At 46.9% G+C, this 26,322-nt stretch overlaps 1 protein-coding gene across 1 annotated transcript; it reads left to right on the forward strand.

Moving 5' to 3' along the window:
* The first annotated feature begins 340 nt into the window (after window positions 1–340).
* Window positions 341–24,100, forward strand: LOC119436112 (phosphoenolpyruvate carboxykinase, cytosolic [GTP]). Its single transcript, XM_037702860.2, has 10 exons — window positions 341–458; window positions 1,004–1,293; window positions 2,491–2,675; window positions 3,195–3,398; window positions 5,090–5,277; window positions 5,706–5,919; window positions 11,804–12,112; window positions 12,844–12,939; window positions 13,789–14,030; window positions 23,817–24,100. The coding sequence occupies exons 1-10, from the start codon at window positions 453–455 to the stop codon at window positions 24,033–24,035; spliced, it is 1,953 nt and encodes a 650-aa protein (XP_037558788.2). The 5' UTR covers window positions 341–452; the 3' UTR covers window positions 24,036–24,100.
* The last annotated feature ends 2,222 nt before the right edge of the window (window positions 24,101–26,322 follow it).

Consider the following 26,322-nt stretch of genomic DNA (forward strand, 5'->3'; position numbering starts at 1 on the left):
AGTCGAGAGCTACGGATTACTTTTTACCACCTTTGATATAGTCTGCTAAAGTTTTTTTTTTCTTTCTTTTTTCATTCTGCCTCCATCGGAATGAAGCCACCGTGGCCGGAAACAGAACTCGCGCTGCTGCCACTTATATAATCTCTGCGGCCGGGTGGCTGACCAAATAACACTGTCATGACGGTAGAAATGCACAAGCAGTGACAGCGTTTGGCACGTCGATAATGTGCCTGCACATGGATGAGAAAGTTCTTATAATAATTAAAATCAAAGGGCCCGGGTAGTGCCGAAGACGAATTCGTTCCTGCACGAGGTGAGACGGAAGATGAAGAAGTGCCTCCAGCGCGAGCGGCGCGTGTCGGCTGGGATCAGCAAGGGCGGAGCTGGGCAGCCGCTGTTCCGACTTCAGTGAGGCGTAAGGGCCACAAAGGCGCGTCCTCTGCCCAGTCGACATGGCGGTGAGTGCAGTACGCTTCTGTGAGCTCTTTCTTTCTGGCAGGACGCCTTGACGAGCTGTTACGCTTTCGTGTAAGCCTAAACTCAAGATGTAGGCTTACGTAAGGTAAGGTATGTAATGAGTGTCGTTATGTAATCAGTTGGTAAGGCTTACGCCTTACCAACTGATTTCATAACGACAGATTTCAGAAATGCGTCGTGATATTAAGTACACGTGGGCGTGCTCTGTTCAGCTCCAAGCGTAGACCACGGGTGCGAGGGACTTGATGAACCACGCCTGAATTCGAACCGTACATACTTGTAGGTGTTCCTGCTAACTGGCAACATGTCTCACATTCTCATTCTTTTATGCGTAATCTCGTTAATGACAGTCTCTCTGGACTTTTGTTTGTGCGTTTCGCTATAGTATTGAGGCCGTTCCTATGGTGTTCAATCACAGTTCGTGTGACGTTACGTTATGTCACAGTGGCAAGTTAGTATTATGGACTCCTTTGTGGCTGGAACACGAGTGTCGTTTCAGTCCATGCATGCGAGCGCACGGTTCCAGACGCAGGAAATAACCAAGAGCCCACCAACACCGACCTCTCCCGCGCCCGAGGTGCCAAAGCCGGCACCCCCTTCGGACGACGACTGGGTGTTCAAGCCGCCGGCGCTCTGGAAGGGCCACGATGTGACCGATTTGCCCAAAAAGGTGCGGCACTTCGTTGAGGAGCAACGCCGCCTGTGCCAGCCAGCAAGCGTGTACGTCTGCGACGGCAGCAGCCAGGAGAATGAGGTCATCATAGCCTTCATGGTCAAGCTCGGCCTCACCGTACCACTGAAGAAGCAGGCCAACTGGTACGTCTCCTGATCCCGCTTTCGAGCGGGCAACGCGGTTTCTCGCACGGTTGCCTCGTCGCATCCGTTGCTTTCCCTCAGCATAAAATCAAGTGCTAAAGCCCATCCCATGCAGAGCCTATAGAGGCGTCTGGCTACGCGTCTGCTTGAGCTCACGCACACGCAGGTCTATGCTCATCTAAAGCTTTCAAGTTGTGCGCCTGTATCAATCGGTTCGCCAGAACGTCAAAAAAGGAGCTGTCCAATGATGGCGACCAATGGTGGCGTCCTCAACGTGTGGAGAAGCTCCGCTGCGTAGTCGGTAGCTCAATGCTCCGCAGAGAGCACTACGGAGCATTGAGCTACCCGGCTACGCAGCGGAGCTCATCCAGACGTTCAGCTCAATAATCGTGCCACCATCATCGGACGAGTAATTCTGGCTCTAGTAGTGCCAGAAATAAGCGTCCGATGAGGTCCGGTAATGACTAGTGCCAGAACGTTTCGACCTCAACGTGTGGACGAGTCGGTAGCTCAATGTTCCGTATAGTTCCAGAATTACGTGTTCGATAATGGTTACCATTAGTTGTCCCAAAGGGCCGAGCGTCGAAATTTATATATGCGTTTCTTATTGTTAATTTTCACTTGTACGCGCTTCAGTTATGCCGAAGTACGACACTCAGGAAAGTTGACCATCATTTATATCGTGCTATATTGACAGTAGTTACAGCCGTATATATAATTAAAGACCACATATACAGGGTGTTTCATTTTAGCTGCACCAAATTTTTAAAGATTGCCTGTGGCAGATAGCAAAATTATAATCCTTGATCTAAACTACTCGATGAGGCGGTCATTACTTCCACGGGAAATCGAAATGCCTATTTGAATAATTAACATAAATACGCTAATTAACTTTTTATTTCATTATTTTACGGCACATCTTTCAATCTACGAATTATAGCCGCTGAGTTCGCAAGGATCCACTTGGAACGAATTCTCAGGACTGAACGTGTCCGATAAAATGCATTGGTGTGCCAGTTACTTTCGTGCTTCAATGCATAAAACAGTGTTTTCCTCAAAAAGTTAAGTGGGACGACCATGCATTTCGTCGGACACATTGAAAATGAATACCTCCGAAACTGGTTCACTCCTGAGAATTCTTTCAGACCGCTGAGATAACGCTTGGGAGGCACAAAGGAACGTGCTACGGCTTTGCAGCTACCTGGTCCGGACGGATCCTCGAGACGTGGCACGTGTCGAAGGGCGCACGTGCATCGCCACAGCGCGCCAGGAGGAGACCTCGCCTATACCGGCGCCGGGTGTCAAGGGCATCCTCGCAAACTGGATCGCCCCCGAGGAGCTGCGCAAAATTCTTTCCGAGTGCATGCCCGGATGCATGAAAGGTGCGCTTCCCTTTTGCGCTTAGTAGCAGACAGTAGCAGACGCTTGTAAATCGCCTCTTTCAGAAGATTTTAGGCCACAAGATGATGAGTTGGGCTACTTTGCCGACTACATTATACCAGGCGAGTTTCTACTCCGGCTCGCCGCAATGCACTCGCGTTGTATCCACGACTACACGCAAAACTATTTTTGTGCTTGTTCTCGTGTTCCTTTTTTTTAATTTTTATTTTTTGGAGGGAGCACATCGAAGGGGTAAGAAGGGAGGCTGAAGAGAACTCCCGGTCTATCCTTCCACCGCTTTGGAACACGGCTTCCATACACGGTACAGCAGCGGTTCTAGACACGCGCGGTTTGTCCTGGCAACTTCTGCCACGAAATATAGTATACGCTTCGAATGCCACTGGGCCTGTGACCTCGTCGATATGAAAACGGTAGCGTGCCGCGTTCAATGACCACCACGGGAAAGAATGGGCGGTTACCACGCACGCGGCCGATGTTAAATCGCGTGGTGTGGCACGCAGGTCGCACCATGTTCGTGATTCCGTTCAGCATGTGCCCCGTGGAGTCGCCGCTGTCGCGACTAGGCATCCAGGTGACGGACTCGCCGTACGTGGTGGCCAGCATGCGCATCATGACCCGCATGGGCGCCAAGGCGCTAGCCGCCACCAAGGACAAAGAGTTCGTCAAGTGCGTCCACAGCATAGGCCGACCGCTGCCTCTCAAAGGTGGGCCACGCTGCGGATTGATTGATTGATTGATTGATTGATTGACTGATTGCATTTAACATAACAAGGTGCAAGGTGGAGTAGCCAACGTCATTGGCAAAATCAAAGTTACAGAGCGCAGTGCGTTTTAATATACGAGGCGATCATTTTCAAGTTTTACGGAATTTTTAAAAATCGCCTGTGGCCGAGAGCATAACCGTTTTCCTTGAGCTGTATTTTTCAATGAGGCGGACTTTACTAGCACGAGAAATCAAAACATGTATTCAATTAATTAACGAAAATTCACTAATTAACTTCTTACTTACTATACTGCACATCTTGCAATTAACGAATTGTAGCCGGTGAGCTTGCAAGACGTATCCACTTGAAATGAATTTCCAGGATGACACAAGTTTACCGAAGTCGTGGCGTAGTGGTTAGGGCGCCAGCCTCGGCTTCGGGAGGTCGCTGGTTCGAATCCCAGCACCGCCGGAAACCCGCCGGTAAAACAGGGTACAAGTGCCTCCCCTGCCCGGAGCATGGCTCCAATTCGTGGGATGTACACTTGGGAGGTGCTGCTAACTCCGCTACGTCAGTCTTCAAAGCACCTTCAAGGATGACACAAGTTTCAAGATTATATTTCCCCAAAGTGTGGAACAAATTACAAGGGCGTTCCAGTTCCTTTTGTGCATCAATGCATGAAAGTGCGTTTTGTTGAAAAAGTAAGTGGAAGAACAGCGCATTCTTTACGGCGAGTTTGCGCGTATCTCCAAACTCAATTGAAGGAGTCCTTAAAAAAATTAAATTATGACGTTTTTCGTGCCAAAACCACAATGTGATTGAGGCACGCCGTAGTAGGGGACTCCGGAAAATTTCGACCACCTGGGGTTCTTTAACGTGCACCTAAATCTAAGTACACAGGTGCTTTCGCATTTCACCCCCATCGAAATGCGGCCGCCGTGGCCGGGATTCGATCCCGCGACCTCGTGCTTAGCAGCTCAACACCATAGCCACTAAGCAACCACGGCGGGTTTGAAGGAGTCATCAGGGAGGTGTAGAGGACGGCCGAAAACTACATGGGGCGATGAAATTAGAAAATTTGCAGGTGTAAATTGGAATCTGCTAGCACAGGGCAGGGGTAAGTGGAGATCACAAGGAGAGGCCTTCGTCCTGCAGTGGACGGCTGATGCTAGGCTGATGATGATGATGATCCCCAAACTGGCTGTCATTCTGGTAATTCATTCCGAGGGGATACGTCTTGCAAACTCACCGGCTGCAATTCGTAAATTACAATGCGGGTCGTAATGCAATTAGTTAAAACGTTAATTAGTGATTTTGGTTAATTATTTCAATAGATGTATCGATTTATCTTGCAAGTAATGTCCGCCTCTCTGAGTCATCCAGCTCAAGGACTAGACAATTATGTTACCTGCAACAGGCGATTTTTAAAAATTCTGTAAAACAAATAATAAATAAATAAAAATAAAGAAATAAATAAATCATTGATATATCACATCAGCTTCAATTCGAGGTTATGTTTTCTTTAAGATTTGGTTCGATGCCTACAACCCACGGAAGTAAGGTATTCATGTCATATTGATGTGCCTGAAGACACAAAAGTACCTTTGTGCGCGTTGTGGTTCAGTATAACGCTCTTCCAAGTACCCCATTCTGCAGGCGTTTGAGTCCGGGTGTTTCAATCATTCTCGCAGAGCCCTTGGTCAACAACTGGCCCTGCAATCCCGACAAGACCATCATATCGCATATACCGCACGACAATGAAATCGTCTCGTTCGGGAGCGGTTACGGTGGAAACTCTCTGCTCGCCAAAAAATGCTTCGCCCTGCGCATCGGCTGCAATCTGGGGAAACGCGAAGGCTGGCTCGCCGAACACATGCTGGTAAGGAGCGTGCAGGTAGCTCCATTCCAGATCAGATAGAGTATTTTTAAAGCGCTAACACAGGTGTTGCTAATTAGATTAATATCTTGCGTACTACTGCAATTTTTTTGCCCGTATACTGCCAAGTGTATCTACAAGAAGTTGATGAGGTGGATATGTACACGACAGATACGGTGAGAGTCGGCCTTGCCACGTGCTGAGCGCAAATATTTCTAAACCTTTCCGCTGCATGCATTTCAATAATCAGTCGCACTTCTTTTCCCAGCGTGAAAGGCGTGACACATGAGCAGCAAAAACGCGCGACGTCTAGCATTTGCGCTGCGTGCATTCGCCGCGTTAAATGTAGCTTTGCCGCATGTTTGCCGAGCATGCGGCAGAGAAAACCTTGAAGACACGACAGCAGAGACCATTGCCGGCGGCGCTCGCAGATCCTGGGCTTAACGACGCCTTCCGGCAGCAAGTCATACGTCGTGGGTGCGTTTCCGAGCGCTTGCGGCAAAACCAACCTGGCCATGATAACACCGACGCTGCCGGGATACCGCGCCGAGTGTGTCGGCGACGACATCGCCTGGCTCTACTTTGACGAGAACGGCGTCATGCGCGCAGTGAACCCTGAAAACGGCTTCTTCGGCGTCTGCCCGGGTAAGCGGCACAGCGATGGTTTGTCGAACGAACCGACTCGCTGTGCGCACGTCGTCTATAGCTGGCGCAGTGTTCAAATCGCTTTAGCCACATTGGCCGCGCTGGAAATGAGGTATTGACTGATAGGGGCGAAGAGACCTGCAACAATGTTGGCCAGGCGAGTTAACACGCGTTCATAGTCTCATCGCTGGCCAATAGCGCGAGTAGGCGTAGCGAATAGGCGACAAGTTTTTAGTGACCAGTATTTTATCTCGGTGATTATAAGGAAAGGAAGTCACGGCAATTTCTAGCGCTTGCGGAAACATTTTAATAGCTTAACCAGGCGGTGCACAATGAGTGCAAGTGGGTCATGCAAAACAAAACACGAAGCCATCTATTCGGACCTACGGGATCGACAGTATTTAAGGGAAATAAGGATGGGAAATATCTCGAAATGCTAGACACAATATCGCATGCGTGTTTAAGTTGACACGAAGCTCTTTCATATGCATCCACCTCATGCTCGCACAACAGTTCACCTTGCTTAGTTTCTCAAACGGCCAAGGACTAGAAACGATCTGTCTGTGGACCCCTACACAGCAAACACGCAGACTTCAAGACTACTATCTAGTCATAATTTCAGTAACCTGACATTAACCACCCCTCATTTATAGCCCGAGTAAAATGCATGGTCTTTGAGGTACTAAAAATAATAATAAAAAAGATGGTCCCTATCAATTAGCTCTCATGGCTTATGCAAAGTACGGAGTATATAAAGGTTAGCTCATAAAATGTTATATTAGCTCATTATAGTACTATGTGGACTGTGAAATTCTAACAGAGAGCTCTTGTCAAGCTGGGTTTACTTGTCGTTAATAAGCGCCTGGTCATGGTGCCCCAGTTTTCTAGCCACAACGGCAGAAATTAAATAAGGGAACAGCATGTCCCCAGATGCAGGTAGAACACTGTTACTAATTGAACCGTACGCGCATGCAAAGCAGGCCCAGCTCGCGCGTGTTCACACGCCTGTCAAGACATGCATGGCACGCATTTTAATAACAGTTAACACGCATTGAATCTTCGGCACAACAAGAGGGTAGCATTTGGGCGAGCAGCCAGCCAGGTCACCCACGTCCTCAAGCAGTGAAATTAAGCAACGCACGGTGCTGCACCAGCAAGGCGCGTGAAGGCCCTAGACGGCGCAAGCGCGTTGCGTCAGCAATTGCAATATAGATTGCAATATAGTAAAACCTAATTAGCTCACGTAGACAAAGTGTATATTTGTCGCCACCCCAATTCAAACGTGATGCCATTAGCAATGCTGATCATTGTGATTTCCAATGGCACCCGCTTTGAAACAGGGCGTCGAAAAAGTCACATGGCCTGCTTGAGATAATCAGGTCTAACTACTTCTATTACAGGCTAGCATTTTGTCTATCTTTACTTTAGATTCTTTTTTTTTTCATTAAAACCTCTAGCTCTATATCGTAAAGTTACCTATATACCTACAACAGCCCCGGTTCCATCTCTTCTATGCTTTTTGTCCACCAATACTCGATCTAGACGTCTCTTGCTTATTTTGGCCGCTGACCAGTTAACGCTATCATCAGCTATGAGCCCCAGAGCTTCTGGAAGGTGGACGTCCCCTACGGTTCTGGCTGGGTGAATATATTGCATTTGTATATTTGTATTTTTGCTGCAGCGGACACGTGATTAATCCTAAATTATGGGGTTTTACGTGCCAAAACCAGTTCTGATTATGAGGCACGCCGTAGTGGGGGACTCCGGAAATTTGGACCACCTGGGGTTCTTTAACGTGCACCTAAATCTAAGTACCTGTTTTGAATATTTACTCATGCATAACTTTGTCCTCAGATCTCAAATAGCAAGGCGCTGCCCTTTCTGTTATCGTACAGATGTTGCCTCCTGATTTCCTTCTTGCCGTATTTGTAAATCTCCACAGACACTTTTGTTTGCAGCCAATTCACCGTCTCTGTTTATCTCACTTTGTTTCCGTTGACTCCGGGTTGTATATTTGTACTTCTAATAACCCTGTATTTGGTTGCCAACGTTCTTGACGTCTTCCTCAATCCCGTGTCCACGCTTTGAGGTACAGGTATTTTGTGCACTTAAGCCGCCCATTTGTTTTCTTCCTCGTTCCCGTGTCTTTCCTGAAAACCAATTTTCCTCTGCACTTCTCTGACTTGAAAAGAGGCCCAACCAATGTCGCCTTACACTGCCTCATTTGTGGTCTTACCGTGGGCTCCGCAATACCAATCGGCCCATCATCAGCAGCAGCACCGCTGAACGCCAGTCCGGGCGTTACGTTGTGAGCTGATGCGCCGTTCACTGTCTTTAGTAGTTATGCATAGCATGCATGCGCATGCATAGCTAGTAAATTCAGGACGTTCTTAACTAGCGCGTTCGCAACTATATTTAAGAGCTGAAAATTATTATTAGGGGAGAAATCGGGCAAAATTAACTGCGCTCCACACTTCTCAGACGGAATACAGGCTTTGAATAGAGTGATACAAGGTTCATGTATACGGGTAGAACACTGGCTGAAAGACTGTATACACCGCGAAATTAACGCACTGCCCGCTACAAAAGCGCCCGAATGCGTTTTTAAAGCAGGCACTGAATAACTCGTGTTAACCGGGGTTTTCGAATAGCGAAATTTGGGAATCGTATATACGAATATTCGAGAAAAAGGAACTTTAAATATTGAATCTAATGTCAAATATTTTCACATTTCTGAACAAAGTTAAATACGGGGTTTATGTGGAGTCCGTTTGTTTGAAAATTAGGCTTATTTACATTATCCTATAAAAGCAAGTAATGCCGTTCTAGGTGGATGTCCAGCCAACTGAGGAGCTTGTAAACGAGAAACGAATCCTTTGTTATCTGGCGCACAATGTCAATGACGGCAATGGAATAAGTAGATAAGTAGTATATAAGTATAAGTATATATAAGCGTCCATAATATATATGGATTGGAACTTATGGGGCAGAATTAATCTGCCCCGTGCGTTCGCTCAGGATCTGGTGCTTCTGCGCAACAACCGCGACTCTCCTTCAGTACAGAACAGCCGAAACACTCCTCACTCGCATTCATATTTGGAGCAGCCACTATGTGACAGCCGTATGAGGCGACGACAGACGCGTGCTGTGAACGAAGTTTTATATTTGTCTGCTGTGAACAGCTGTTTGGCAGTTGTGATATTTATTAGTTATAGTGGCATGTGTTATAGCTGTAGCTGGTGATGTATAGTTAGAGTACCACGAAAGTGATGAATTAAGCTTAATATTATTCGCGAACTTCGCCTTCAAGCAATGTACGTTTCGTCCTCACTCTCAGTGGACGCAGAACCATACAGTAAAATACCTACCTTTTGTTTACACTTACGGATTTTAGCTCAGTGCCATCAAAATATAAGGTATGTGTCACGGCTGTCACCTCATTCGCCGTCGGCGCGAAGTCGATCGACGGGGTATACAAGCAGGTTGGTCGTTCCGGGCTCAAGCGAACACAGTGAAAAGGTCAGAGTTAGGAGTAAACAAAAAAAAAAGATATTTATCGACTGACAACGATACACAAATTAATAAAATAAATTTTTTTAAAATGACAAGAAAACTAACACACCTGAACTTAATATAGCTCAATGATGACGAGAAAAAAATATGACGAGCTATTAACAGTGAATATAAAAATGACATAGGGTGCGGATCAAATATACAAGAATACACTTAACAGTAGTTCACTGAAACAAAGTTCAAAAGAAGTTCAAAAGAAAACCAACGATCTCATACGCGTTGCCGGGCAGCAGCAGCAAGTCCATAAACCGTGAAGTCTGCGCGCAGAGCTTTCCCGAAAAATGCCGGCGAACCGATCTTGGGTTTCCTTGGAGTCTAGATCTGACGTCTTCTCTCAAGCAGGTTGAGCTAACTTGAGGCGAACTACCGTGAGCTTCCTTGCAGACATTGGTTTGTCGTCTCGTACGTCACCTAGTTCCTCGGAGTTCCGACGTGGCTTGGCGGTCCAGGTGATACTGGACGGCACTAGCCCCTCGACTGCTTCTCAGCCAATTACAGGCTCAGCTTCTATGCTGATTAGGGGGGCCTAAAACCTGCGCTAGCCTCTCCTTTCCCTAGTTCACTGTGTCGGGGAACTGCAGGTATGCAGAGGTCACCTAATCATTTCATGACTCCTCCCAAAAGTCTTGGCCGCGCCCCTTTTAATCAGGGGCGAGGGAACGGTTGATTCGCCCCTCGCCGCCGCCGGCCATACGGCGCCCGTTAATCGGCATGTCGCTATCTCGAAACAATATGCCGCACCGTGAGACCACGACGTTTTTGACGCCCGTTAATTAATCGGCGTGTCGCTATCTCGAAACTATATGCCGTACCGTGAGATCACGACGTTCTTGGCGCGCGTTAATCGGCGTGTCGATGACTCGAAACTATGCCGCTCCGTGACAGCATGTGATTGAGGAAACAAAAGAACAGTTAACCAGCTTACATCAAATTGTTACGTTAAGACCATCCCAATTATTTTACTTGAGTGAGTTATCGAGCTGTAATCAACAATACGCGCGAAGCCAAGCAGGCCGCCATTGTAAATAAAGTGCTCTCGCTTTCACTCTTTAATTAGTCCTCACAGCAGCAAGGTATTGTACTTATTAGGACCGTCAATTATTTGCATACGTAGTCCAACTTTCTCGAAGAAAGCTTTGTTTGCACCTTCTTGCGATTTTACACTGACACATCACAAAAAAAAAAGAAACACCAAGTGAACACATAATACAAAATTACTTAGCATATTATAAGGAAAATGTAACTATAACGTGAAATTTATACTGAAAAGTCAAAGACAAAAGAACTCGTTGAACGTGCAATCGCGTCTGAACACTGGGAAAATTGTGCTAAATTGCCACAGTTTGTTTCGGTCTTTACAGCTGAAGCATTCACCATGGTTCTATATAGCTTCAGGGAAGAAAAAAAAGTGGCGAGAGGGCGGTTGTGTACACAGATTCACTAAGCGCAGTAAAGGTAATCCATACAAAGTCAGAATACGAATCTGTTCTAGGCTACATTTTAGAATATTTCGCAAAACTGAAAACCATGCGTTGTAATGTAAGTTTCTCTTTGGTTCCGAGCCACGTTGGTATTCCTGGAATTGAAAAAAAGTAGATAACTGCGCATTAGTGACGGTCCATGAAAGACTGAGGGAAAGGAAGATACCGTTGAAGGACTGTATCCGAGTGGTGGTTCGCACAGCGGTAATCCTAAAGTGGCAGAGGAATGAGACTCTTGAAAATAAATAGCAAACTTCCAATCACCAAATGGATACTCAAGGAAAGAAAGACACCTCGCCGCCAGGAATGCTTTATGGAAGTGACCTTATGTTGCGTTCACATATGGTACACACACCCGACTCACGTGTTTTTTTTTTTTTTCTAATAAATTAAGAAAAACCTGTGCGTAATCGATGCTAGCAACTTCCTACCGTGAACCACGTTTTAATAACATCCCTGGCGTTGGAGAAGTAAAATACGGACGTATTTCCACGATCTTCACAGAACACTTCCCGCACTTCATCTCTCTTTTATCTTATCGGAAAAGGCGCTTCTATCTCCTGACGATGTTCTTGAGTTACTATAGGCGACGTTTTTTTTTTTTTTTTGCGTTAACTGTGAAATAATGCATTTCGTTGCTTCAAACGTTTCTATCCAACCATAAAATTCTACCTTGGTGGTTGGTGCATCATATAGGCTGTCTTGCTATTGCGCTACAAAAATCTACCTTTCGACGCGCGCGCTGCCCTCGCTGGCCATCGTGTGAGCCATGAAAGCGTGCCGCCAGAGCGTTACTAGCGTCTCGTCGCTTGGGCTGTTGACTCGCGCAGGAACGTCGATGAAGACCAATCCGAACGCCATGATGACCATACAGACCAACACAATCTTCACGAACGTTGCCGAGACGAGCGACGGTGGCGTCTGGTGGGAGGGCCTGGATATGCCGCCGCCCGATGTGAGCATCAAGTCGTGGAAGGGCGAGCCCAACTGGAAGCCTGGTGATAAGACCAAAACGGCTGCGCACCCCAACGCGCGTTTCTGCACCCCTGCTGGCCAGTGCCCCATCATCGACCCGGCCTGGGAAGACCCAAAAGGCGTGCCTATCTCCGCCATCATCTTCGGAGGCCGCAGGCCCGAAGGTGCAGTATTCTCCGATTCTTTCACGAACGCCAGAGTTAGCTTGGAGTGGTCTTTCCTTGGCATCTCATTCTGTTCGCAAAAATGGGCGCTTTCCCGCCAAGACCCTCCGCGTTAACAATATTCTTGTGGGAATGTTGCCAACAACGCTGACACCCAGAAAAATGAAAGAAACAATGGGTGTATCTGCTGCAGCGCCGCAGCCAGGAGTTCACATTGCGCTCTCAATAGAGGGAAAGAAAGATTGGTGCTAAATAACGGACGCGACCACTTTAGCGCATACCAACGAAGTAAAGTCAGAGAGCTGTCAGTGGCACTGCACGTATACTTACAAATCAAACTCAGCTTGCAATGGTTTTTTAAGGCGTTAGCTTTTCTTAATTCGTTGCTCAGGTTCGCGCCATTGGCGCCGCCCGCTGCGCGCCCGGCTGCGCAAGTGTATGCTTAGAAAGCGGGCGAGCACTCGAGCATCGGATAAAAGCGTAGTACTATAAACCAGAACGCTTTAAAACAACCCTTATACACTGTTGATTGTCATGGAAGAAGCAGGCCCTTCAGACCCTCGAGCGATTCGGCGAGCTCGAGATCAGGCGCGAAAACACCTAGCCCGCACCACAGCTAACGCTTAAACATTCGCGTTGCACACATGTAACCATGGTGTAATTTTTTTTGTGTGCGCAGGGTTCCACAATAACTATTGATAAAACCACAAGGTATTGTTAAACTTTTTCAGGAGTGCCCCTGGTGTTTGAAGCCTTCAACTGGAGCCACGGCGTTTTCCTTGGTGCGTGCATGCGGTCCGAAACTACGGCAGCTGCCGAGCACAAAAGTACGTGACAGGGCGCAAGTTCTATGAGGCATGACGTTCACAAGATGCAGTGTTGACTGACACGATGGTCTGCTTACGCGCTTTTGACAACCCTATCTGTACCCGCCGAGGTGGCTTAGCGGCTATCGTGTTGCGCTGCTAAGCACGAGGTCGCATGGTTGAAATCACGGCCGCGGCGGCCGCATTTCGATGGGGGCGAAACGCAATAACGCCCTTGTCCCGTGCATTGGGGGCACGTTAAAGATCCCCTGGTGGTCAAAATTAACCCCTTCAGTCACGAATTATGAACGACTGTCGATAAATGTGTGAAATTTACATCATTTTATGCCAAGGTGCTGCGGAATCCATTAAGAGCAAGTCAAGGTCGTAGAATGACTGTTTCTGTATTTTATGATGAGTCACCATAGAGAGATTAAGTATCTAATTATTGTGCACTCAGTAATGATAAGTTTATTCATAACAAATAATTGAACCATTAGGGCGAATTACTTGCACAAGTTAATTATTGGTTGCAAGCATTACTAGAAAAAAAATTCGAAATTGCTACCGAAACGTCCCACGCCTCACCTCCCGTCGGACACTAGTGCATTCTCCAAAGCGATATTCGGTAGCGATAGAGTTCCCTCAGAACTAAAATGAAGGTACTTGAAGTAAGAATAACGTTCAATTTACGCTAAGCTTAATTTTTGTGGTCTATTCCTTGCCACAACTGCGCAGAAATGGCAAAAATAAGTCGCGTCCACACATGTGTACACCGTGAATAAAGGGGTTAATCCGGAGTCTACGGCATGCCTCATTATCCAATCGTGGTTTTTCACGTAAAACTCCAGAATTCAATTCAACTTCCAGGTAAAATCATCATGCACGACCCGTTCGGGATGCGACCTTTCTTCGGGTACAACTTCGGCGACTACTTGACCCACTGGCTGAGCTTCGCCAAAGAAGAAGGCAACCAGCTTCCCCGGATCTACCACGTCAATTGGTTCCGCAAAGGCCCCGACGGCAAGTTCCTGTGGCCAGGCTTTGGCGAGAACTGCCGCGTCCTGGACTGGATTCTTCGCCGCGTCGACGGTGAAGTCAACATAGCCAGGGCATGTACAACAGTCCTTATCTTGAACAAATGCACAGTTGACAGATAAGATTTCCCTGTGGCGAAAAAAAAAAAAAAACAACAGACTAACGCGACCTTCACAACCCAAATTCCCGAGAAACAGAGTTTAAGACAAAGAGACCGCGGCGAGCGTGGTGTTCCTTGTAGCGTTTTTCCAGCAAGGAGAGCCCCTGAAAATTTTTCGCAGCTATCGTACACCCTCCTTACCTGCTCCGCAAGCCGCGCCAAACAATAGCTCCTGCGTAAGCGCCGCTGGCGTTGAACGTGGAATTGCTTACAGTATATATATATATATATATATATATATATATATATATATTCAAATTTGCAGATTTGCTGATTCAAATATTGCAGAGAAGAGCACTTGAAACTTTGCGTACATATATATGGGAGACCGTCTCCACTTGGAATCGGCCGTTGAAATTATAGATTCTAAATTCAGCATTGTCAATTTGAAATATATATATATATATATATATATATATATATATATATATATATATATATATATATATATTTCAAATTGACAATGCTGAATTTAGAATCTATAATTTCAACGGCCGATTCCAAGTGTAGACGGTCTCCCATATATATGTACGCAAAGTTTCAAGTGCTCTTCTCTGCAATATTTGAATCAGCGCGGAAAACGACGGCAACACAAAAAGGAAGGACACAGGACGAGCGCTTCTCGGAGCATACTTTTCTGCATTGTATATTTGCCCAACTAATGGCGGCACCGGTCAAATGAAGACGAAGCGCTATAAGAGTGCTGCTTCTTGGGCGAGTTGGTAATTCATACTGTGTGTGGTGCGCCTGGAAGACAAGGTCAGAGTGAGGAACACAGAAACATACAAGAACGCATTGTAGCAACTGACGTTTCGCAATAAACGTCAGCTGCTAGAGCGCTACCACATGTGTCCTTGTGTCCCTCACTCTGCCCTTTCAGGTGCACCCCAGCACATGTATGAATTGCTAGCTGCACATGCTGAGGCCTGTCTCTTGCGCATAGTTTCATCAAGAGAACACGTGTGCATTTTCCATGTCATAAGACAAGCAAAGTGCTCGTACGCGCTGATTGCAAAAATGCGTATGTCGCCACTAGCTTGGCAAACTGCTTCGCGACTAAGCTAGATTTCCAATGATGAAAAAGTTATATTCACTGCTTTTAAGGGCTACGATGGACGGCGTTCTGCATATTTCTTGCGTCCTTTATTACACTTACAGTTTTGAAATTCATCCTAAATATTCCCCAAAATTCACGCTTAATTGCTACGAATTTTCATATCGATACACCTATAGTATTTAAGAGAGGGCAAACGTTTTAGCCTTCCACCAAGTATTCAGAACCCCAATAAGCACGAATGTGATAATTTCCTACGGCGCCCTCTGAGCCTTAAAAACGCCCGGCGCGTCCTTCCTGCGGCCGACTTGAGTTGCGATCAGGGTTAGGGTCTCAGACAAAGCTGTGTTGGTAACTTTTACTTGGACAAAGTCGCCAGGTACCGGTCGAAAGCACTCTTTAGTGAAAAGTCACTTAATGATGATGACTTGCACGAAGCGTTGCCTTTTTATGTTTTATTTGTTCCTTGACGTCTTCGTTCTTACTTTAAGAGCTATATAACTATAAATTACGTTCTGCAGTGGCGAGTCAGCGGTCAGAATCTGAAAAGGCAAAACAGCTCCCAGTTTCTTTAAACGGTATCAGTTCTCAAGATAGTGCTTTTTTTTTAAAGCAGCTTTGATGCACCCACATGGCTCAGTAATGAGCTTTTCAGTATATATTTAAAAATAGCGACAACTGGAAGCGCTACATCCCTCTTAGGAAAAAAAGAAATTGTGGCAAGGCACTGAACATATAGGCAGAGCCCCTTGAGGAGTTTTACCACAGTAATTTACCAGCTCCCTACGTCACTAAAAAGGTCACTAAAAAGTCGCCAAGATCTCCCAAAGGCAAGGTTGCCAGTACTAAAAACGCGCTAAATTTAGCGACTTGTTGCTAAGCGACGTGGCGGGCACGCTAAGCGTCTCAAACTTCTAGCTTGCACGAGGGAAATGCTTCTAAGGTTCTTGTTTTGTCATCATGCGTTTGTGGCCTAATGGGTACAACATCAGGCTGCTGCGCTGGGGACCCTGGTTGAAATTCCACCGTCGGTTATGGTAATTTTTCCCTGTGTGATTGAGGCTTCCCGGTCGCACGCCTAACGTACAAGGAAAACCCGGGGAGTAATCCTATGAATGCTTCGCATTGAAAGTTTTCCAGAATATTTCTCCAAGACATTTTATTCCTACCGAATTTCATCTCAATACGTCTGATACTTCTGAAACGACACGATGTCAACAGAAAAAGAGAGAGACAGAGAACATATATATTTCATGTGGAGCTTGGTCCTTATCATTGTTATAGATATAAATGAATATCATGAAAAATGCCAGTGGTGAAATGCCTGCGTGGCCCCTTGAATGTGCAGGAAATGTGGGACACCAGGCAAAGAGCATTCGTTTGTTTCCCTTTTGTCAAACCTCCCAACCCGCTGTTTAGGAAAGTTGGATCAAAGATGGGCACATACGTAGTAGCACGTAACCAATGTGCCGAGAATGGGATAAGCAAAATATAAGAAATTTAAGAAAAATCAGTGAGGTCGTTGAAATTCATGCGCTATTTCATTAAGAGGTGTGTGTGCTTTAGCGATATCTCTCAGCCTACATTATATGCACAGGTTTTATGTGACAATTTGTTGTTTTGCCACGCAGAACAGAGATGCGCTCACTGGCACAACTTCGTCGGTTAAAATTCCGTGATACACGCGTATAATCCGGGACATCCGTCTTCGAGCTGCCCAAAAACGGCGTAGGACAAGTATAGAAAATTTAAGAATATCAATGCCGTTAAATATCATGCGCTCTTCTATTAAGGTCTGTGTGAGTTAGAGATTCCTAAATGTACCGGCATTATATGTAGATGATTTGTGTCGTAATTTAATGTTTTATTAGGCAGAACACAGATGTACTCACTGGCACTATTTTGTCTGTCATTATTCAGTGCTACGTCAATCAATCAATAAATTTATTTATTCGCATGACAATACATGGAAACGGACCGAAACTAAAATCCACGAACGTGGCTTGAAAGTGTTCCAAGGCCCGCCAACAGGCAAGACAGTACAGCACGAGTATACCAGCACTCATAGAAAAAGAAAACGAATGATCTCTGTACCTATCGCATAAATGAGATCATGATCGGCATGTTAAACACCGAGAATGCGAACTATATGAAGACAGTTTATACAGGCAAAGAGGTACTTCAATATATGAATGCTAAATGTTAATTGTTATAAGATGAAATAACTACACTACGAAATCACACTGCTAGTATTAAGAAAATAATGATATACATAGTCGCATTACATAACACCAGTTATGCCACCCTCTGAAGTAAGTGAAGATTAAAGTGCTTTCGGGGCAATGTAAGAATGTTTGTATTGTTTTTCTTGAGTACTTTAATGTGTTAGGGAGAATACACTGTAAACTTTGCTTCCCGTAATTGGTCCTCGTACGAGATATATTGTCCACTCTGTATTGCATATTGACACGTCAATATGTGCATTTACGTGTGCTGTGCGGTTCCCGTTCGCTTGCACTTTATTTTGCGCGAGACGAAGGAGAGACGGAGAGACGAAGACAACGAAGAAGACGTGCTGCTCGATCGGAGCTGTTCTGCTGTGTTGCCGGCTGTTACTTGTCCTGTTATTACGGTGATAAATTGGTGGATGTGCTGGGTATCCATCCTTCCTATGCACTAATTTGACCTACCGACGCTTAGAGTCCCTACCACCATTCCCACGATTCCGGAGGAAAACCGGGCACTTCGCCACAGCCGCCGCTTGCAAAGACTATCTCCTGAATACGGCCCATTGAGCCAAGTAAGAATGTCCACCACAGGGGGCAAGTGCAAGTCACTCAAGAGAGCAACGCAGTCCAATCCACTGCTAGTCCGAGTGTCGTCAACGCAGCACGCGTTCCGAAGTCATTTCATGGCGACGTGTTCGAGGACGTGGAGGATTGGCTTGAGCACTTCGACCGAGTCGCTACAGTCAATGAATGGGATGACTCTAAGAAACTGCGCTACGTGTACTTTGCCCTCGAAGACTACGCTCGCACGTGGTTTGAGAATCACGAGGCACTAGCTGGCAATAATTCCGACGACAGCTTCGCGAGACATACAGCAGCCCCGAAAGGAAAGAAAAGGCCGAACAGGCTCTGCAAAGTCGGTTTCAGAAACCAAATGAAAGCGTGGCCATGTTTGTCGAGAACATGTCGCGCTTGTTCCGACGCGCTGATCCAGGTATGGCCGAGACAAAGAAAGTTCGTCTCTTAATGCGAGGGGTGAAAGAACAACTCTTCGCTGGACTCGTGCGCAACCCTCCAGCTACCGTCGCTGAGTTCATAAGTGAAGCAACGACAATGGAACGAGCGCTACAGCAACGCTCCCAACAGTACGACCGCCAAAGCACCGTCGCCGCAATGTCATGTTTCACCTGCGGACATGATTTAGCAGCACTCCGAGAGCTTGTGCGAACCGTTGTGCGCGAAGAGCTTCAGGAAGTTCGCGAAACTTCTTGTCAGCCGACTGTTACTGCGCTTGGTGACAATGGAATCATTCGGGCCGAAATGAGGACCATGACCCAACCATTGGCGCCAGCGCGAGCGGAAGCCCCAGTGCTGACATATGCCGAAGCCGTTCGGAGCCCTCAACCATCTACGGGACGACGTTTGCCTTCCCCTGTTTCAGCTCTACCCCGTCAATTTCCGGCTACAAATGTAAACCCGTATGAGTACGTAGGCCCGAGAGATATCATGCGGAAACCAAACGCGTGGCGCACCTCGGATAATCGGCCACTTTGCTACCACTGCGGCGAAGCGGACCATCTGTATCGTCAGTGCCCTTATTGGAGGATGGGCCTTCAGGGATTTCACCCTAACGCTCGTCGACCAAGCAATGGTGAGCGCCCACGCGAGATAGAGAAGTTCCTGGCTTCTCAGCAGCCGTGTTCTCCCGCACAAAGACACCAATCACGTTCACCATCTCCTCGAGGCATCATGTCGCCTAGCCGTTACTCCAGGTTCCCTGATGTTCGCAACAGGTCCCCAAGTCCACGCCCACGTCAGGACAAGTGAGGACAGCGACCTCCGGGGGTGGGGCCGCTGCGGATCGTCCTGACAAACATCCTCCGAAACGACACGTTCACGACGACGATTTATCTGCCACGCCATTTGCTGATAACGACGCAGGACTTTCCACCGATATTACCGTAACCGTCGACAATTACCAGGTCACCACCCTCGTGGATACCGGCGCCGACTACTCCGTTATGAGTGGTGAATTGGTGTCTACGCTCCGAAAGGTGACCACACCATGGAATGGTCCCCAACTCCGCACTGCGGGTGGTCATCTTGTGACGCCGGTTGGGAGGTGCATTGCCCGAGTGCATATCTGCGGCTCTGCCTTCATCGGATCTTTCGTCGTGCTGCGGGAATGCTCCAGGCAGCTCATCTTAGGAATGGACTTTCTTAGAGAATGCGGGGCCATTATAGATCTTCGAGAGCCGCTGGTATCATTTTCACGCAACGCAAGCTCGCACGAATGCAAGCGTTGCGTGTCTCTGATGATTCTGTGACCGTACCACCTCGTTCCAGTGTACTGGTTACCGTACTGAGCGACGTGGACCGAACTGCTCCTGGAGTTGTTGAAACCAATGTGTCCATCCTCTTCTCTCGTCAAGTATGCGTCGCCCGCGGCCTCCTCGAACTGACCAAACGGCCTGCTGAAATCCTAATTACGAACTTTAGTCGCGAATACCAGCACTTCACGAGTCACTCTGTTGTCGCTTACTTCGAAGAAATCAGCGACGCGAGAACCAGCCTATCACTCGCAGAACTTTCGTCCGTCTCACACGACGACAAGCAGTCTACAATTCAACTCGATGTGAATTCCGAACTATCGGTTCAACAGCAAGACAGTCTTCGCTCTCTTTTGCTTTCCTTTAGCGACTGCTTTGCCACGACGTCAAGAATCAGGCAGACACCCATTGCGAAGCACAGAATTATAACCGAACCCGCCGAAAGGCCCATCCGACAGCATGCCTACCATGTGTCTCGAAGAGAACAAGACGCCATTCGAGAACAAGTCAAACAACTGCTTGCTGACGACATCATTCAGCTATCTACAAGCCCATGGGCGTCACCAGTGGTGCTAGTTAAAAAGAAAGACGGCACACTGCGTTTCTGCGTTGATTATCGCAAACTGAACAACGTCACAAAGAAAGACGTCTATCCGCTTCCTCGCATCGACGACTCGCTGGACCGACTTCGACACTCCAGATATTTTTCATCCATGGATCTGCGTAGTGGTTATTGGCAAATCGAGGTCGATGACCGTGAGCGGTTAAAGACCGCATTTATTACTCCTGACGGACTCTTTGAATTTAAGGTTCTTCCTTTTGGCCTGTGCTCAGCTCCTGCGACTTTTCAACGAATGATGGACACTGTTTTGTCCGGTCTTAAGTGGCAAACGTGTCTTGTTTATTTGGACGACGTCGTCGTTTTTTCGGAGACTTACGAGCAGCATCTTCAGCGTCTTCGTGCAGTGCTTGATGCGCTCCGAACTGCCGGCCTGTCACTCAAGCCCGAAAAATGCCACTTCGGTTACGAGGAGATGAAATTCCTTGGTCATGTCATCAGCTGCGATGGAATTCGCCCGGATCCTGAAAAAACGCGAGCTGTTGCTGCCTTCCTAACTCCTACGAACAAACGCGAGGTTCGCCGTTTTTTAGGACTTTGCGCGTATTACCGTCGCTTCGTACCTAACTTTTCGAAAATAGCTGAGCCATTGCATTTTATCACAAGGGACAATGTCGCTTTCGTTTGGAACCCCGAGCAACATCGCGCTTTTTGTGACCTACAACATTGACTTCAGACTCCTCCAATACTAGGTCACTTCGACGAAGATGCCGACACTGAAGTACACACAGACGCAAGTAATGTCGGTCTCGGCGCCGTACTTGTGCAGCGGCAAGAAGGTATCGAAAGAGTGATCGCCTACGCTAGTCGTACCTTGTCATCGGCCGAATCAAACTACTCGACTACAGAAAGAGAATGTCTAGCTGTCGTGTGGGCGATATCCAAGTTCCGACCATATTTGTACGGCAGACCTTTCAAAGTAGTCAGTGACCACCATTCGTTGTGTTGGCTTGCCGGTCTCAAAGACCCCTCAGGCCGCCTTGCTCGATGGAGTCTTCGCCTTCAGGAGTTCGACGTTACAGTTGTCTACAAGTCGGGACGCAAGCACACAGATGCCGACTGTCTTTCTCGCGCTCCTGTAGAAACGACTCCGCCTGAACTAACTGACGAAGATAGTTTCCTCTGCGCAGTCACAGCGTCCGACTTGGCTCAACAACAGCGCGATGACCTGGAGCTTCGCCCGCTCATCGACTACCTTGACGACCAACTTACGCAGCCACCACGGGCATTCCGCCGCATAATTTCGTCATTTTTTCTCCGCAACAACGTCTTGTACAAGCAAAGCTTTGACTCCAGCTCTCAAACCGATCTTCTGGTGGTGCCATCTGCGATGCGAGAAGAGATCCTGCATGCTTGTCACGACGAACTATCTTCTGGCCATTTGGGTTTCACGCGCACTCTCGCACGTATCCGCCACAAGTACTACTGTCCTAAACTGTCCCGTATCGTCAAGCACTACTAGAAGACTTTCCGAGACTGCCAGCGGCGCAAGACACCACCCATAAAACCAGCTGGCTTGTTACAACCTGTCGAACCACCTCGGGCACCCTTTCAACAAGTCGGAATGAACTTGCTTGGACCATTTCCTAAATCTTCGGCTGGCAACCGATGGATAATAGTTGCGACAGACTATCTCACTCGTTACTGTGAAACAAGACCACTTCAACGAGCTACTGCTAACGACGTCGCGAACTTCATTCATGCTATAGTCCTCCGCCATGGTGCACCAGCAGTGGTTATTACCGACAAAGGGACTGCTATCACAGCCCAACTCCTGGAAGAAGTGATGACCCTAAGCGGCACTGTTCATCGTCGGGCGACTGCTTATCATCCACAGACGAACGGCCTAACCGAACGGCTCAACAAGACCATCGCTGACATGCTTTCAATGTATGTCGACGTGGATCACAAGAACTGGGACAGCGTTCTTCCTTTCGTAACCTTCGCCTATAATACCGCCGTTCAAGAAACCACCGGTTTTACTCCTTTCCGCTTGCTTCACGGCCGCGAGGTTACCACAATGTTAGACGTAATGCTTCTGCCCGACGCATTCACATCTACCACAGTGAATGCTGCCCAATATGCTCACTGTGCCGAGGAAGCTCGTCAGCTATCGCCTGCGCATTCGCTCTCAGCAACACTACGATGCTCACAGGTACAATCTCCGCCACAGAGAAGTTACCTACCACCCCGGAGACAAAGTATGGATCTGGAGTCCCGTTCGCCAACGCGGGAGGTCGGAGAATCTTCTCCGTCGTTATTTCGGGCCTTACCGGGTTCTTCAACGCCTCAATGACGTCAACTACACTACAAGGTTGTTCTAGAGAGAAGCTCCCGCCGTACACCACAACCGGACATCGTCCACGTGGCTAGGATGAAGCCATACTACGCACGCTGATCGCCTACCGTCCCTACTTCGAAAGCATCGAGCCGATGCTTTTGAAAGGGGGGGGGGGGGGGGGGGAATAATTACACATCAATTCAGTGCATTTACGTGCGGTTCCCGTTTGCTTGCACTTTATTTTGCACGAGACGAAGGAGAGACGGAGAGACGAAGAAGACGTGCTGCTCGATCGGAGCTGTTCTACTGTGTTGCCGGCTGTTACTTGTCCTGTTGTTACGGTGACAATATTGGTGACACGCTTCTCTTTAGGTTTTAGCTTGGCTATTGTTTTCATAAAATCACACAAGTGTTGCGGAGAAAATCTTAGGGTATAAAGTAGACGGTATTCAAAAGTGAGATCGATGCGTAAAACGTTGTATTTGTATTAATACATTTTGTGTGTTTGCTGTGGAAGCAGTGCCAGTAATAATTCTTATCGCTTTCTTCTGGAGTGTTAATAGGCGTATAGTGTTAGTCTTACATGTGGTACCCCAGACAAGGTGGCAATAGTTAATGTAGGTATGAAATATGGCATAATAAATTGTAAGCTTTAATTTTGGTGGGAATTCAGAGCAGCATTTGGATAAGAAACCAATTGAACGAGATAATTTCAGTGTTAGATAGGACACGTGTTCACTCCATCTCATGTGCGAACCGAAGACTACTCCTAAAGATTTAAGGCTAGCAATAATTTATATTTAGTGTTGTGAAGGAGGAGTTTGTTATTTACAAACTTTTTTGTTCAGTGCACGAAAGATTTAGTCTTCCTGGTGTTAATAGTAAGTTCATTTGCTGTGGATCATTCACGTAAGGCAGTTAGCACTGTGTTTCCTTTAGTAATTATTTTGTCACTAGACATATGAGCCTGTTTAATCGGCGAGACAGCACCGAAGGACGTGGAACCCTGAATGATATGTAGACAAAGAAAGCTTCGCCTTAAAAGACTGTAATTACACGCCAGCACAGAGTTTGCGCCTTTCGCTTTGTACTCGTTGACACTTCAGAGGCATAAACCCAGTTTCGAAATCGGAGCAAATGCGAGACAGCGAAGGGAATTGTATAAACAGCCCAGGCTACCACTTTCAGGAGACCTTTCTGGGTTACGTGCCGACCGACGATGCACTGAACCTGAAAGGCCTGACTGAGCCGATCAACATGGCGGAGCTGATGCGCGTGGACAAAGAATTCTGGCTCAAGGAATGCCGCGACATCAAGACTTTCTTCGACGAGCAAGTAGGGCGCTCGCTGCCACAGGCCATCGCCGATCAGCTGACCGCGCTCAAGGAGCGCATCAGCAAGGCCTGAGAAGTGGGCCTTACGCCCTTTCCGACCCAGACGAGCCGGCAGCTGGCAATAAAGAATCTACTGAAAAACAGAACGGTACAGCGATCATGCTCTCTTCCAGGATTCAAGTGCATCCTGTTCCTCTAACTTGCGCGTTTTCTTTTCTTTACTTTTTTTTTCGTTCGGCGTAATCGGACCACCGACACCTTACCCCGCCCTTTCGTTCATTGTATACGAAACTCAATGCTAAAATAGTTGCATTCTGCTCGTCGCGCTGTTCGGCACAAAGAAATTTGCCGGAGTAAGTGTTTAGAAAGCCAAACTTGCTAAAATGCGTAAACACGACGTAAGAGCCTGCTTGGGGGTGAGACGTCGTTTTATCGAAGGGCACACGTGACGTGATCTCTGCACAATGCTTTCGAGGAACGCAAGAAGACGAACGAGAACAGTCTCTCATCTGTATCGATTGCGCTCCTTCATCTGCAGCGGCTCCTCCATTTAGACGGGTCAAGAACACGGAAATTAATTTGGGGAAATGTAAGGTGAAACAAATTAAACCGAAAATTTTCAAATTAAGCAGTGAATAAAGGTTGCTTTATAGAAAATGCTTTTCACACCGTCGTCTTTCCGAATGAACGCGTTCGAACTAAACAATCTTACGAAAAAATGCAAACTACAAGAAAGAGCTCGAGAGAGAGAACGCTTATTAATAATAAATAAAAGCCCAAGAAAATTTCTGAACGTTTTAGTGACGCTTCTCGAAACTCAATACTCTATGGTGGGCGAAAAATCTGCGGTAGGCGTCGACACATTTCGCTAAGAAATGCTCACTGTAGTGTCGCTTTATATGCACCCAAAGGTAGCAGAGTTGCGCATACATCATCCTTTCGCCGCTGGAGCCACTACTCGCCGACCGCTATCACCTGGTCTAAAATGACGTCAAATGTACCGCTGCGCTGCAGAGAAGCCAACTTCACGTATGCGACACCGACTTTTGTTACCTTCAATACCATCAACATCGCAATCTGTTGCTTCCATAACACGCGTGACATGAATGATATCTAATGTCATGCGTGCATGACGTAACAGGAATCGCATGCACGCATGACATGCCATCTGAACCTGGCAACGTTCAACACGTCTAGCTTAGCAGATCTGTTTGAGGGATTATCAGGCATTGCCTAGGATATTATTGTCTTTATTTAGGTTAAAAGAACTGGTGAGGCTCATACAGTGCAGACTAACGGCCACGTCCTCTGCTACAGAGCTCTTCCAGATAAAGAATACTGGATAGGATTTCTAATCCATAAGGTCATAGCGGGCAACATTGATGAATTCTACAGCAATAATGAGAAGGTTGAAGTCGTCTTAATCAAGCTTAATAGGAGGTATAGAAAGAAGGTAGTACAAGCCTATGCTCCAACCTCAAGTCACGATGATGAAGAAATAGAACAGATTTATGAAGATGTTGAATTAGCGATGAGAAAGGCGCAAACTCGATCAGTATACTGTAGTCATGGGCGACTTCAATGCAAAAGTGGGGGAAAAGCAGGCTGGTGAACAAGCAATTGGCAACTACGGCATCGATTCTAGAAACGCTGGAGGAGAGATGATGGTAGAATTCCCGGAAATAAATAAGCTCCGAATAATGAATATCTTCTTCAGGAAGCGCAGCAATAAGAAGTGGCCCTGGAAACGCCTTCATGGAGAAACAAGGAATGAAATAGATTTCGTACTCTGCCGATCTCAGCATAGTGCAGGATGTAGAAGTGTTAGGTAGGGTACAGTGCAGTGACCATAGGTTAGTGAGGTCTAGTATTTCTCTCAATTTGAAGAGAGCAATAGTAAAATTGGTCAAGAAGAAACAGGCCATCCTAGACGCAGTAAGTATAAAAGCAGACCAATTCAGGCTGGTGCTCACAAACAAATATGCTGCTTTAGAAGAGGAAGATGAAAATAACATAGAAGTAATGAATGTTTTGAGGCAACAACAACAACAACATGAAACTGTAACTAGGATGATCTCGGAAGCAGCAATTGAAGTGGGAGGTAAGGCACCAAGGCCTCCAGTAGGTAAGCTCTCCCAAGTAATAAAAGACCTAATAAAGAAACGACAATGCATGAAAATGTCCAACTCAAGAGATCAGAAGAAAGTAATGGATAGTCAAAATTATAACGTGGAAAAGATTGGTGGGTACAATCAACCTCTCTATATGGCTTTCATAGATTATGAAAAGGCATTTGATTTAGTACAGATACCAGCAGTCATAGAGGCATTGCGTAATCAATGAGTACAGGAGGCATACGT

This window comes from Dermacentor silvarum, chromosome 1 (assembly GCF_013339745.2).
Source record: "Dermacentor silvarum isolate Dsil-2018 chromosome 1, BIME_Dsil_1.4, whole genome shotgun sequence".
Classification (NCBI taxonomy): domain Eukaryota; kingdom Metazoa; phylum Arthropoda; class Arachnida; order Ixodida; family Ixodidae; genus Dermacentor; species Dermacentor silvarum.